Source organism: Rhincodon typus, chromosome 36 (genome assembly GCF_021869965.1).
Source record: "Rhincodon typus isolate 14 chromosome 36, sRhiTyp1.1, whole genome shotgun sequence".
NCBI classification, from domain to species: domain Eukaryota; kingdom Metazoa; phylum Chordata; class Chondrichthyes; order Orectolobiformes; family Rhincodontidae; genus Rhincodon; species Rhincodon typus.
The window spans coordinates 4218005-4232594 of NC_063367.1; the positions used below are offsets into that span (position 1 = coordinate 4218005).

At 41.5% G+C, this 14590-nt stretch overlaps 1 protein-coding gene across 1 annotated transcript in view; it reads left to right on the top strand.

The window, feature by feature from the left end:
* ptpn9a (protein tyrosine phosphatase non-receptor type 9a) overlaps positions 1-14590 on the top strand; it is a 178906-nt gene that overhangs the window by 145728 nt on the left and 18588 nt on the right. The window contains exons 8-10 of the mRNA XM_048617271.1: positions 2875-2965; positions 11633-11702; positions 13133-13211. Of these exons, the coding sequence (XP_048473228.1) occupies positions 2875-2965; positions 11633-11702; positions 13133-13211 (240 nt within the window). The remainder of the gene's footprint in view (positions 1-2874; positions 2966-11632; positions 11703-13132; positions 13212-14590) is intronic.

Consider the following 14590-nt stretch of genomic DNA (forward strand, 5'->3'; position numbering starts at 1 on the left):
GCAGGCTTCAGGCATTGCTGCTCCTATCTTCTGACTTCATATGAATTGAGAGACCCCCAAAGTAGCCGGTAATTGATCATTTAAGGATCTTAACTGGCGGTGGATCAAGAAGGACACCCATGGACCTTGTTGCGTAGCATTTAATTGTGGAGTGTCAAGTCCCTCCAGGACCAATTCACCTGATTATTTGCCCCTCTCGCCCCTCTCACCCCTCCAAGGAGGAGATAATTGTGCTCTTGAAGTTGACTCACTCTTGTAATGTAGGAATGTCATAGCCATTCATGCAAAGCAAGTTCCTGCAAAAGTAATTTATCATGTGTTTTGTGATGTTGATTGAGAAATAATTATTGGCCATGATGTGAGAGATGATTCCCATAGGCATCTTCAAAATAATGTCACAGCATCAGTTACATTTGACTGAGGGAGAAAACAGGGTTTACATCTCTTCTTAAAGATGGCACCTCCAATGTGCAGCACTGTCTCACTTCTGCTGTAAAGTGTCGGCCTAGATTATGTGCTAAAGACTGTGGTGTGGATCGCAGACACTCAACTCCCTGCCTCAGCTGACAGTGCTATCCACTAAGCCACAACTGACATCTGAACACCTACTGGCATTTGGTTTTAAGCTTATTATGTAGATACCTGAAGCTTGTAAATTACAATTATCTGGTCGACAGAGAACAAAAGGATTTACTGTCCCTAAGTAACAGTAATTGTGGCACAAAACCAAGATGATCTGATTCCTAATGTCCTTCATTGGCTTTATCCTGTGACTGTTTGAACCAGAAAGGAGGATAGTTTGCAAGATTTCTAAGGTTCATTTTACAAGACACTATCTGGCGGCACGGTGGCACAGTGGTTAGCACTGCTGTCTCACAGCGCCATGGACCCGGGTTCACTTCCAGCCTCGGGCGACTGTCTGTGTGGAGTTTGCACATTCTCCCCGTGTCAGCATGGGTTTCCTCCAGGTGCTCCGGTTTCCTCCCACAGTCCAAAGATGTGCAGGCTAGGTGGATTGGCCATGCTAAATTGCCGTAGTGTTCAGGGAGGTGTAGATTAGGTGGGTTATAGGGGGATGGGTCTAGGTGGGATGCTCTGAGGTTCGGTGTGGACTTGTTGGGCCGAAGGTCCTGTTTCCACACTGTAGGAATTCTATGATTCTATGATCCCTGAATTTAACTTGAATACTTAACAAATTCAGAATAAAAATTGACACTCAACCTTAAATATGACTGTACTTATTTTTGTGCGTGAAGTTTGGTTGACACTATCTCACGTTTGTAAGACTAGTCTACTTTTTAAATGCTCCTTTACTTTTGTTGATTGTCTTCTTTTTGGTCAGTTGAATGCTGGTGTGCACAAAATCTGTCAAAACCAAAGACAACTTGTATTTTTGTAGCACCTTTGATTAATAAAACATCTCGAGGTCCTTCATTGGAGCATGTCAAACAAACGTGACATGTTCAAGAGTCAGTCAATCGCAGTCTATGAAATCTACACTTGCTTGTAGGATTCTATTTGTCCGATATGGCACATACAAATGTTGCCCATTGGGATACATCCCATTTGCCTTGGTCAGGATAGCTTGCACATGAGTTGGAAGAGCAAATGTTTATGAACTTCTAAGTATGCTTCGCAGTGCTGCTGGCCTTTGACCAGCATATCTGCTGCTGGCCCTTTTTGAACACTCTACTCCGTCTCATTGAGTGGTTGTCAGTGACAGATAATACCTTTTAGCTGTTCAGTAAGACAAGCTGACTGTTCTACCTGGTTTAACTATCAGTTACTGACTATCACAGTGATCTGGTTCTGAGTATCATACCACTTTGAGCATTCTTGGCTTCACAGAGATGGATCAGAAACCATGAGGTACAAGATAGAAAACTACTGATTTACTTTAGCAGAATGAGTGAAAATCGGGTTATATTGTTCAGAATGTAAGATTTGCTTGATGTTTTTAGGTATCTTATTTCGACCTTCAACTGGAACTCTGAAAATTAGAAACACCCAATTTGAGCAAGGGACATACAATATGTAGAACTGTACTGCTTAAAAATAAATGTAGAAAACAGCAGAAATACCCAAATTAGAACTGCAACATTGCACAATTTGAGATAAAATCAGTGTGTGCAGGAAAGGGGAAACAATACACTTGGAGGACTGTAGTCAATGAAAGAGCATTTTAGCTATTTTAAATTGTTACAAGTCAGCATCATCCCTATAGCTATCCTTATCATTTGAACTCCTTGTTAGATTTGTTTAACATTGTAATTATTCTAAAGCACCGCTAAGCGTCACAGGGTCAGCTAGGAACAGATCTGTTACAAATACTGTCCCAATAATATAACATTTCGTGAAACTTTAATGAAGTGAAGTTGTAACCCTCCAGCTTTAAGGATCCAGATTCATAGACTGTTACACTTGGGAACCATTCATCATTCTTTCACAGGACCCTGCAGAAACTATTAGAAGAATTACACCAAAAAAAAATAAGCTGCTGCATGTACAGCTGATTTATCCACACAGGACAGGAACAGCAAGAATCCAATTTTTAAAATAATTTTTAAATAAGGGTGCCTTAATCTCTCAAGATTTTCTAGGCCTTTTAGTGTAAAACTCGCAAATTCTAATCACATTCTTAAATGATCAGGCCTTTCTGTAGAACAGGGGCAAGTTGTTTGCTTTCAGCTACTGTGGCCTGCTCCCTGGTAGCTGGCTCAGAATGTTGTTGACAGAGACCTCTAACATAGAACAAGCCTGTAAATCTCAGAAATCTCAGGGTTTATGATCGAGAGTGGAAGAATAGACCAGAGGCATTGAATACTCTTAGAACAAGATGGTTATTCTTTAACAGTGTCTTTCCTTTCCATGTAGACAGCCCTACAACCAGCAGAAGAATCGATATGGGGATGTGTTGTGCTTGGACCAAACTAGAGTGAAGTTGAAATCCCTCAATCATGATGAGGTAAGAGAAGAAGATTTGAGTGGGTATGACTTTTAAATTTTCACTCATACTGCATAGTCATCCATTCCCCTCCAGATTGCTGCCCTAAATTTGTCTCCTAGATATCCAGGGTGTATCAGCCTTAATCATTATGTGGACTAGCTGCCATGCTTTGATCTGCTGTTCAGTGATCTGTCATAATGCTAGTATTTCCTGGCCTTGTGTTGTCACTATAGACAAGAGAAATTCTCTCTACTGACTTGAAATGAGACTGAGCTTCAAACCCGACATCTCTATCTGAGTCAATAAATGTGGAGCTGGAAAAGCACAGCCAGTCAGACAGCATCTGAGGAGCAGGAAAGTCGCCTGTCTCTGGTGCAACAGGTTAGTGCGTTCAGCTGCTGGTTCGAAACCACCCAGAGATGAAGGGCTTCCTTTACCCCCCAACGACCATTGTCCATGACTCATTTCCAGGACTTCCTTACTTCTTCTGCCCAATCTCTATCTGAGTACTTGACATCCTTGGCAGTTTTAAGTATTTGTAAATCTTGCTGCCTGTGATAACCATGGTAAAGTACCAATAGAAATCAAATCAATGATGTGATATTACAGCAATAGTGACAACACAGAATGGTTTTAATTAATGTTCATAGATCACAAGGAAACACTGCTTTAGACTTTTTTAATTTTTTTTTACTGCAGAGAACAGGCAACGTCTGCTGGGAAGAAGAACAGCAGTCCCTCTTTCTCTCTGTCTGTGTCTCTATAGCTTGTTTCTAGTTCCATTCTGATCAGTTAGCTGAGAACCAGTCACCCTCACTTTTAAACAACTCCTCACCATCTGATCATCTGTGCATTGCAGAAACCCATAGCCACAAAAACTACAGAATTTATAACAAGTATTCAACTCCTCACTCTGAAATTATGCAGCCATCCTGCTAAATCCATGTTTTCAAAAAAAGTTCGTTCTTCTTCCAATCCACAATTTTTATTGACAAAAATCAAAAATCTCAGATCTTGCAATCAGATTGCTGAGGGGCCCTGTGAGTTTAATCAAAGCATAGCGCTGTCCGTGACCCAGTTTTATTTGCCTGTAGTTAGGACTTAGAGGAGCGGTGAGAATGCTTGGGAATTCTCAGTATTTTGAAACTGATTAAACAGAAACAGGTGTTCTTTTATTTCATGTTAGATTTTCCTTTTGAGTACTCCTAAAGACTAATGCGAAGGTGGAAACTAATAAAAACAAAGTGCTGGAGAAGCTCAGTAGGTCTGACAGCTTCTATGGAGACAGAAACAGTGTTAATGTTTCAAGTCTGACATAGGTTCTCTTCAGAACTTGGAAAGTTAACTCTATTTCTCTCTCTACAGATGCTGCCAGCTCTGCTGCATTTCTCCAGCATTTTCAACTTTTATTTCCAATTCCAGCATGCAGTATTTTGATTTTGGGGGTCATTGGGAGTTATTATCTTGCATTAATGAGATTTTCTGAGAGTGGCTCATATTTTAAAGAAAAACTTTTCTGATGTCATCAAAAGAGAGAGAGAGCTTGCAAGTACTCAGTAAGGTCAGCGGGCATTGCAGAGTGACCACGGACAGCAAGCTGTTTTTCAAGTTGCTGTCGCTGTTGCTAGAAGTACATGCATCAGCTTTTTAAAGGCCCACCTACAGCCAAAGCGATGAATGAAAAAATGCTGTAGATACTGGAAAACTAAAATAAAAACAGAAAATGCTGAACGCATTCAGCAGGTCTGGCAGTATCTGTGGGGAGAAAGGAACCAAGTTGATGTTTCAAGTCAAAAGGGTTTTATCTGAACTCTCGGGGGAGGTCAGCAAATTGATATGTCACCTCGGTACTTCAATGCAGATATTGCCTCACTTGACTGTGTCTGACACTTTCAGCTTTTAATTCATTGAGTTGAATGGCTAGTGTACCAATTTAAAGCTGGACAAATGATACAGAGACGCAAGTTCAAAACCCACCAAGGCAGCGGGAAAATTTTAAGTTTATTTAGATGACTCTCAACTGCCTATTGAAGTGGCCTAGCAAGCCACTCAGTTGAGTAGGGTTGGGCAGTATTATGGGTCACCTTAAGAAATGGTTTTCTGAGCCTCAGGTGTCAGATGGAGACAGATTACAAACATCTGCAAAAGACTGGCCATTATTTGCTACCTTTCTACTTGTAATCAGCAGATTTTGTGTGAAACGTGCCAGTCTCCCATAAAAACAGGTGAACACACATAGCCCAAAAATTATAGTCAGTATAATTAATTCAACCTTGAGCTGCCTGCAACAACTATAACTTTCATTTATATAATCCTTTAATGTTATAAAGTATCCAGTGCCACTTCATAGGGATATCATCAAAAAATAAAATTAAGGGCAAGCATACAGAGAAATATTTAAGTACAGTGAGAGTGTATTCACTCTTTTTAGATGAGTGCCAGGGATGTGTGACAGGTAGTTACATAGCTTGATCTTAAGTTTATATGGGCAGGCAAGTAGTGGTGAGATATACAATGGCCATTGGCCACATAGAAATCCAGTATAACCAAGTTTCATTTTGTGTTTCAATAACTGCACGTTTTCTTTATATAGTGCTCACAGTTAAAAAGTCCCCACTTCATATTTGGTAATTTCTCATGGAATTATTTTCCTGACTGACAACAATTTTATTTGTATTTTATCTTTAATGTAGCAAAACATCCCAAGGTGTTTCACAGTAGCTTCTTAGGTAAAATCTGACACCCATAACACAGATATTCAGAGAATTTGGTCAAACAAGTAGGTTTAATGAGCATCTTGAAGGAGAAATATGTGACTGAGAAACAGAGTTTTAAAGTAAATTCTAGAGCTTAGGTTTCAGGCAGCTGAAGGTACAGCCACTGATGGCGCAGCATTATAACTGAGATAAACAAGAGACTAGAACTGGAAAAATGCAAGTATCCTGAAGGGTTTGTGGGGTCTAGGAGATTAAAGGTAGGGAGAGAACATGGAGGGATTTGAAAATGGGCTTGCAAGTAGGGTGTTGAAGGAAGTTTCATACAACAAGACCGCCCATAAATACAGTACAGACAACCTAAATATTGCACCTTCCCATAAGGTACTGCCCAAATTGCAATAAATACAAGATGGCACCAAGATTTTCATGATTACAGGAGCTAAACTGACCTCATTTTTTGAAGTGGAGGGTGGTGAAGAGGCAGAGGAATTAAAGGAATACCAGAGCTGGAATTATCCAGTGTACTCCGAGATTGAGATCTGGATACAGTGTCTCGGGAGGGTTGTCAAACCACCTCATTATGTAATGCACAGAGCAGGCTGATTGTTTGCTTATTTTAATGCATCAGCTGCAACTCTTTGTAAATATTCACTTGCCTGCCTTTTATGTTTTATGAAATTGTTCTCTAGGTCTGTACTTGCCTTATTCGCTTAACATCAATGCATCATCAACTTGATACAATTAGACTTGAATATATTTTCCTGTTTCTGCAGTTGCAGAAATAACTGAGTCCACCATCTTTCTGCATTGCGTGTCTACATTTCCTCTCCAGAAGCCAAACATGTTCCCGGTTTCTTGTTGAGTTTCAAGATTTCACACTTGTTACTGCTGACAGCTGGAATTTCCCTCTGACAAGCTAAAGCATTGTCCTAGCCCTCTCTGTTTCCATCTCTGGCAACCACCTAGAAGCCAATATCCATTTCAAGCCCACCGACTCCCGCAGCTACCTAGAATACACCTCCTCCAACCCATCTTCCTGCAAAAATGCCATTCCCTATTCCCAATTCCTTCGCCTCCACTGCATGTGCTCCCAGGATGAGGCATTCCACTCCCGTACATCTCAGATGTGCTCGTTTTTCAAGGACCGCAACTTCCCCCTCTCAGTGGTCGAGAATGCCCTGGACCGTGTCTCCCGCATTTCCCGCAACTCATCCCTCACACCCCCTCCCCGCAATAACAACCAAAACAGAATCCCCCTCGTCCTCACGTACCACCCCACCAACCTCTGGATCCAACGCATCATCCTCCGACGCTTCTGCCATCTGCAATCCGACCCCACCACCAAAGACATTTTTCCCTCCCCACCCTTATCTGCTTTCCGGAGGGACCACTCTCTCCGTGACTCCCTTGTCCGCTCCACGCTCCACACTCCCCTCCAGCCCCACCACACCCGGCACTTTTCCCTGCAACCGCAGGAAGTGCTACACCTGCCCCTACACCTCCCTCCTCACCCCCATCCCAGGCCCCAAGAAGACTTTCCACATCAAGCAGATGTTCACCTGCACATCTGCTAATGTGGTATACTGCATCCGCTGTTCCCGTTGTGGCCTCCTCTACATTGGGGAAACCAAGCGGAGGCTTGGGGACCGCTTTGCAGAACACCTACACTCGATTCACACTAAATAACTGCACCTCCCAGTCGCGAACCATTTCAACTCCCCCTCCCATTCCTCAGACATGTCCATCCTGAGCCTCCTGCAGTGCCACAACGATGCCACCCGAAGGCTGCAGGAACAGCAACACATATTCCGCTTGGGAACCCTGCAGCCGAATGGTATCAGTGTGGACTTAACAAGCTTCAAAATCTCCCCTCCCCACTACCGCATCCCAAAACCAGCCCAGCTCGTCCCCGCCTTCCTAAATATTTCAGAACCCCTTCCCCTCCCCCATTTCTGAAGAAGAGTCTAGGCCCGAAACATCAGCCTTCCTGCTCCTCTGATGCTGCTTTGCCTGCTGTGTTCATCCAGCTCTACACCTTGTTGTCTCAGATTCTCCAGCATCTGCAGTTCCTACTACCTTCTACACTGCTTGTCTGCTTTTACCAGAAGTGATCTAGGAGCAGTGAATTTAGGGGGTTCTTAGTCAAGTTCATGGCCTTTTCAAATCTGTCTTTCCTGTCTTTGTTTCTTCTGGTCATTTACCTGGAATTGTGTCCTAACTAGCCTACCAGCAAGCCTGTCCAATATTTTGCTTCCCATCAAACCTGCCTGTAGCACTTTGTTCCGGCATTATCGCCAGTATTTCTTTCCAAAATATTGGTGTCGCAAGACACTCCTTGATTTAACTTTTCAGCTTTGTCCAACCAATTTACTGATCCAGTTCCACTATTACAGCATCAAATGGTGAGCGTAAAGCAATTTAATCCAAACTGTTAAATTATCAACCGCTTTAGTGTTCATGTGCTGCAATTGCAGAGTTGTGACGCCATCTAGCAATATCTGAGCATAATTACACCTATGATAGGGTTACGGTTAGCATTCACAAAATTACCCCTAGACTAAAACCAAGCACTAAAAGCTTGTCAGACATCTGATCCAGGAAATCTGTGGGTTTGTTCCCAACAAAAAGCATAGAATGAAATTACTGAAGGTGTCTAAAATCGAATGTACACTCAAATTAATCAAAAAGACAGGGCTCACATCTCTGCAGAAAGGAAGAGAGAAGAACTCAGCAATGTGCGGGCAAAGCGAAAGGTGCTGTGAAGAAACATGAATCTTTACAAGGTTGTTTTATTGATCCATTGGATGTGGGTGTCACTGGCTAGGCTAACATTGATTTCCCATCCTTAATTAGGAAGGTGGCAGTGAATTGTTGCCTTGACCCTTTGCAGTCTGTGTGGTATGCAGACACCCTCAATATGGTTAGGAATAGAGTTCTAGGATTTTTACCCATTGCCAGTGAATGAACGGTGATGTAATTTAAGATGGTATAGGCTTGGAGAGGCTAGCTGCTGAGGTTCTAATGCATCAGCAGCTCTTACTGTTCTAAATCATGCAGGCTGCAGGTTTGGAATGTGCAGTTGAAGGAGCCTTGGTTAGTTACTACAGTGCACCTTGTAGATGGTGCACACTGCTGGCGCTTTGCATCGGTGCTGATAGACTTGAATTTTGAAGGTGCTGGATGGGGTGCCAATAAAACAGGCTGTTTTGTCCTGGATGATACACAGCTTCAAGGGTTGCTGGAGTTGCACCCATTCAGGCAAATGGAGACTATTGTATCACACTGTTAAAGTTACTTCAACATTTTAAAAAAAACACCAGGAGACTAGGCTGGTGTGCTGGGTGACTCATTACACTGTGGGGTCTCTGGCCATGTTTCAAAGCTTAAAGCTTGGACAAATCCAACAAAGTGGGGAGAATGGCTGTTGCCTTTGCCTCTTGTCACTAAGCAAAGATGGAATGGATCCTATCTGCATCGTTGTAACTGCGGCTAAGGGAAAGTACACCTTTATGCTATACTAGCCTCCAATTTCAGTTTGAATATCATTCTTCAACCAGTTCTTTCCAACCAGTTTTGTATTTGCCTTCTTTCCACACCCCTAGCACCACTCTATCTTCCACTTTTGTCCAGCATAATTTTTGAGTCCATCCACATAAACCACGTACAGATGCTATTTAAATAGAAGCTTTAAATGCACCTTTCCCTTTGCATGAAAGCTGAAATGTTATGGTGGAGTAATTATCAATGTATCCTTAGGCTATTTTGTTTAGTAGATGTGGTCAGAATCTGAAGACTTCAGTTTGATGATTACTCATTTAAGAGGAATGGGCAATTGAAGGCTGCTTTCCTTTATCCTCTTCTGTTGCCACCATTAGTGGAACGCCCAACTAGAGTCTCATACATCCCACTCCGTTCAATCCCAGTGCTAGCAATACACAGACACGCAGTTTTAAGTTTGATTCCAAGATTCACATGATTTTTCCATAGGTGCCACGCTCAAAGTTGTTGCATCTTTTGTAAGGCCTGAATTTCCTCTTAAAACTTTTTATCAACTGAATCCATTTTATCTCAGGTCATATCAAGATTTTGTGAACCTATCCCCACATCCTATCACATTTTAAAAATTGATTAGAAAAATAGGTAAAGTAATCTGTTAAGATGTTATTACACACCTCAGGAGCAGGTGGGACCTGAACCCAGGCCTCCCGGACCAGAGGTAGGGTCTCCACCTCTGCACCACAAGAAGGCCCCTCAGTGGTTTTATTAGCAGTGGTGGTGCTCCATAGAAACTGGGGGAAAGATTCTATGGATTTAGTTCAGAGTGCTCAAGATCAACTTTCGGTTCCCAGAGATATCCCCACATCAGTGTTGTCAGATTTTGTCTATGGGTTTCTTACCAGGATGCTTGGTAACTTACATTGAACAGCATGATCTTGCACAAAATCAAACTATTTCATTCACAGAAAGAGCATCACCAGTAGTCCTGACCCCAAGGATTTGAATGACTTTCTTTTAAACCATAAAAATGAAGTGCATAGTAACTCCATTGAGTCTGTCTTATATCTAAACTGGATAAAGGCAACCCATGTGAAACTCGTTTTAAAGATCAGAAAAGCTTGTTTTTGGATAGTTGGATACTAGAATCATAGAATCCCTACAGTGTGGAAACAGGACCTTTTGGCCCAACAAGTCCACACCGACCCTCAGAGCATCCCACCCAGACCCATCCCTGAACACTACGGGAAATTTAGCATGGCCAATCCACCTGACCTGCACATCTTTGGACTGTGGGAGGAAACCGGAATACCCGGAGGAAACCCATGCAGACACGGGGAGAATATGCAAACTCCACACAGACAGTTGCCTGAGGGTGGAATCAAACCCGGGTCCTTGGCACTGTGAGGCAGCAGTGCTAACCACTGAGCCACCGTGCTGCTTTAGATGGTTTCCAATCAACCAGTTCAGACAAGTGATTACACACTCTGGCCAGGTGGGATTTGAACCTGGGCCACCTAGCTCAAGGGTAGTGATACAGCTACTATGCCACATCTGGTTGGATGCTAGTGAAACACATATTTCTCAATTTTCTGCACCTGATAATGAACAAACTTGCATTTATATAGTGCTTTTCATATTCACAGGCCTTCACAAAGTGCATCAAGCAAGTTAATTACATTGGAAGTCTGTTTTGTAGGCAGGAATATTGTACACAGCTGACTCCCCAAAATACTAATGAGATGAACCTGTTACTTTGTCTCATGAAGCCAAAGTACCTTCACATAGACACCTCCAACAGTAAAGTATTCCTCGATACAGCGCCTTGGTATCAACTTCACTATGAACTTGGATCCTGGGCTGTTAATATTGCACCCGATTATCAAGTCAGCCTTGCCTCAATCATTTTTGTGACCTGCAGCAATGAGCATAGCAACCAAAGCTATTTAATAAAGTTGATCTGTAAAAGTATCAATTCCGATAAATTATGACAGTATTAAAAGATGTATTTAATTCCAAAGAAAATCACTGAACATGAATATCATTAGATGGGACATCTTATTTATCAGAGCAGCAATTTGATAACTGTTACAAAAGCAAAATACTGCAGATGCTGGAAGTCTGAGATGAAAACAGAAACAACTGGAGAAACCTCAGCAGGTCAGGCAGCATCTGTAGTGAGCAACCAATATAACGTTTCAGACCAATGACCTTTTGTCGGAACTCACCTTCAAGAAATTCTGCTGAATGTTCATCAACATGTTGACTGTTGCTTTTGACAGATGCTGTCTGACCTGCTGAGTTTCAGCTCCTTTTTTGTTTTATTTCAGTAATTTCATGACATTGTCCAATTTTCACAGTGACTGGAGCCTAATGATCAGAAAGGTTTCCTATTTAGATTACCTCCTAAAGTGAAATCATTCAGTTAAAATGTTTGCAATTTGAGTAACCTACAGTATTATTCTTCCTGCAGAGGACAGATTACATCAATGCCAGTTTCATGGATGGTTATAAGCAAAAGAATGCCTACATTGGCACACAGGGTAAGCACTGTGACAATTAGAAAACTTCTGTTTTTAATTTCAGAGTTTTAAAGAGTTAACATGGAGTCTTCCATTCGCAAATTGTAGAATCAAAATGTGAGACAAATTGTTGACCCAAATTATCCAGAATAATAGTGGTGATGGTCCTAGATTAATAGAGATTCCAAATTCTTATTCCACCATGGCAAGTACTGAGATTGAATTGAATTCAGTTATCAAGCTGGGAGAATTGTTCAATCTAGTCCTACCATAGTTGTACTGGTAGAATCCTATCCATTGACCAAAAAATTCACACCCTTTCAGTTTCAGCCTTCCATACATCTGTTAAACATACTGTGACTTGAGCACAGTGTAGGATAGGGTCAGCAATGTTGGTCCTGAAAATCCTGTATTGACTTCAGACCTCCTGAGGTCTCATGGCTTCAAATCAAACAGAAAACCATCACCTGATTTTCAACATCAACTGATGTGTCAGTACTCTGCTATGTTAACTGTCGCTTTGAGGAACCTCTGAAGAAAGCAATGGGGAAGATTTTAATATCTTTTGGAATTTTGAATTAATTGATGTTGCATTCTACATTTCTCATAAGATAAACAAGAGTGGGAATAAACCATTCAGCCTTTTAGCTTGCCTCCCCTTTCACTAAGATTATGGCTGACCTGGTTGTGACCTTAATTTCATTTCTCTACTTGACCCCTCCATAATCCTTGACTTCCTTGTCAATTAAATTAGTCCAAAAATGTGCAGGTTAGGTGGCTTGGCCATGCTAAATTGCCCATAGCATCCAGGAATGTGTAGGCTAGGTGCGTTAGCATGGAAAATAGGGTTTCAGGGATAGAGTGGGTCTGGGTGGGATGCTCTTTAGAAGGTCAGTGTGGACTTGTTGGGCCAAACGGCCTGTTTCCACATTATCGTGGTACTACGGTACAAAAATCTCTTTAATTCAGCCTTGAATATCAGAGTCTTCCCAGTGTGCTTTGGTTGAACAAAAGTTTTCAAGTCATGTTCTCAAGCATAAGGAATTTTGTTGGCCTTTCAAGCTACAGACTGTCAAAAATTGGATCTCTAACTGCTCCTGTCAGTTTGATTTCACTCTCATCCAAATAAATGAAAATAAATATCAAGAGTTATTTTACCAGCACATTTGTAGTATTGAATGCATACACTATGATGCAAAGGGAAAATAACAGTATGCTGAGTCTTGGTTCTGAACTGATTGAGGTTTGGCTGTTGGGGGCTGATTTTCCTGTTTCTCATAAATCACAACATTGGCTTTGTCTTATGACTCATGAATCTCATTGCTACCTGCTTAGTCCACTTCCTCATTCCATCCTCGCTGTGCAATTTCAAACAGGACTCAGTTCTTCAATTGTAAAATCTATCATAGTGTTTCCTTTTCAAACTCTCAGCCTTATATTTTCTACCATAGGACCTTTAGAAAAGACATACAATGATTTCTGGAGAATGGTATGGGAACAACATGTCCTTGTTATTGTCATGACTACAAGGTAAGCAGGACTACTTCATTGAGAAACTATATTTAACACAATGCATAATGGACTTGGCATGTGTGGTTCTGAAGTGTTGAAGTTTTGGCTGTATGTTCTAAAGACCTTAAGATTTTACTTAATAGTGACAGTTAAACTATTTCAAAGTGGTCTGATAAATTAATCATTACAACATATTTGAAAGTAACTGGATTGTCCTTTGTGTCAATTCTTTGCCGTGAGTACTGCGAATGGAATTTAAATTCCACATTTGTATTACTCTTAATACATGTGAGTAGTAGAGCAAGAGCAAAGAAAGATGTGCTTAGGTGGAGATTACATTTTTTAAAAAGTGAACATTCCATAGAACGTTACCCTTTCAAACATTATACATCTTTTCAATTGCCGTTGGCTTTGTTTCTGTAGTCATATATGTATGTCTAAACAATTCGGAGAGTATTAATGTTCCACCTTGCAGGGTGCTACCTTCTTGGATCCTTCTACTTCCTTGAAGGAGTTTATGATGATCCTGTCCCTGGGGTTGCAGTGACTCAAATGGTGCCTGCTCTGTAATAATTGGGCACCAGACAGACTTTAAGCCATGGAATCTTAGTCTTAAGTATGCAAGCAATATGGAGCCTGCACTCTCGTTGTTCTCAGTTTGTGGAGGGTGGGGTCATTTTGTAGTGTGGATTTCAGAGTTGTTATGAATGTTTCCTGCTTTTGAATTGAAGATTAATAATGTGGCTCTGTGTGTCTCATGTCCATCCAAGGGTTTGCAGGTTTCTCTTTGTTCCTTGAGTGGAAGCCTTTTATTTGGCTTCCCAGTTATAGAGCTGCATTTCCAGCAATGAATTTTATTTGCCTCCATGCCTCAGAAATATGCCTCATTGATGGCGATCGTATTCTTCCACACATACGCTGAGCCTTCTGTACCAACTAGTGACAAAACTTCTTCACAGCCTAATTAATCAAGTGACCTCACCAGACTTGGGCTTAATGTAGCTGCAGAATGCTACTTGTATCGTTCTCTTCTTTGGTGCCCTAGACAAAGGTTGTGTTATTTCATTCAGATAACCTGCTTCGGCACATAGAATACAACAACTTCCTTGCAGTTCTTGTAACTCATGTCCATTTAAACTATTGCAATTCAATGTTGCTGTCACAGGAGCCTGTGCCTTCATCTGTCCTCCTCGGATGAGGGTTGCCTTGATCTTCATTGGTGAGTTTGTAGCACTGAAAAATCCCACAATTACCTCGACAAAGCTATCTTTTAACTTGTTCTTTTGTGTTTGTGCACCAAGTTTGTACCTGGTGGCTTGATGACTCAGAGGTACTTTATCAAACTCTGCTAGCAACAGCAACTACGAAGGTTCCCATTAAACTGTGTATATGTACAA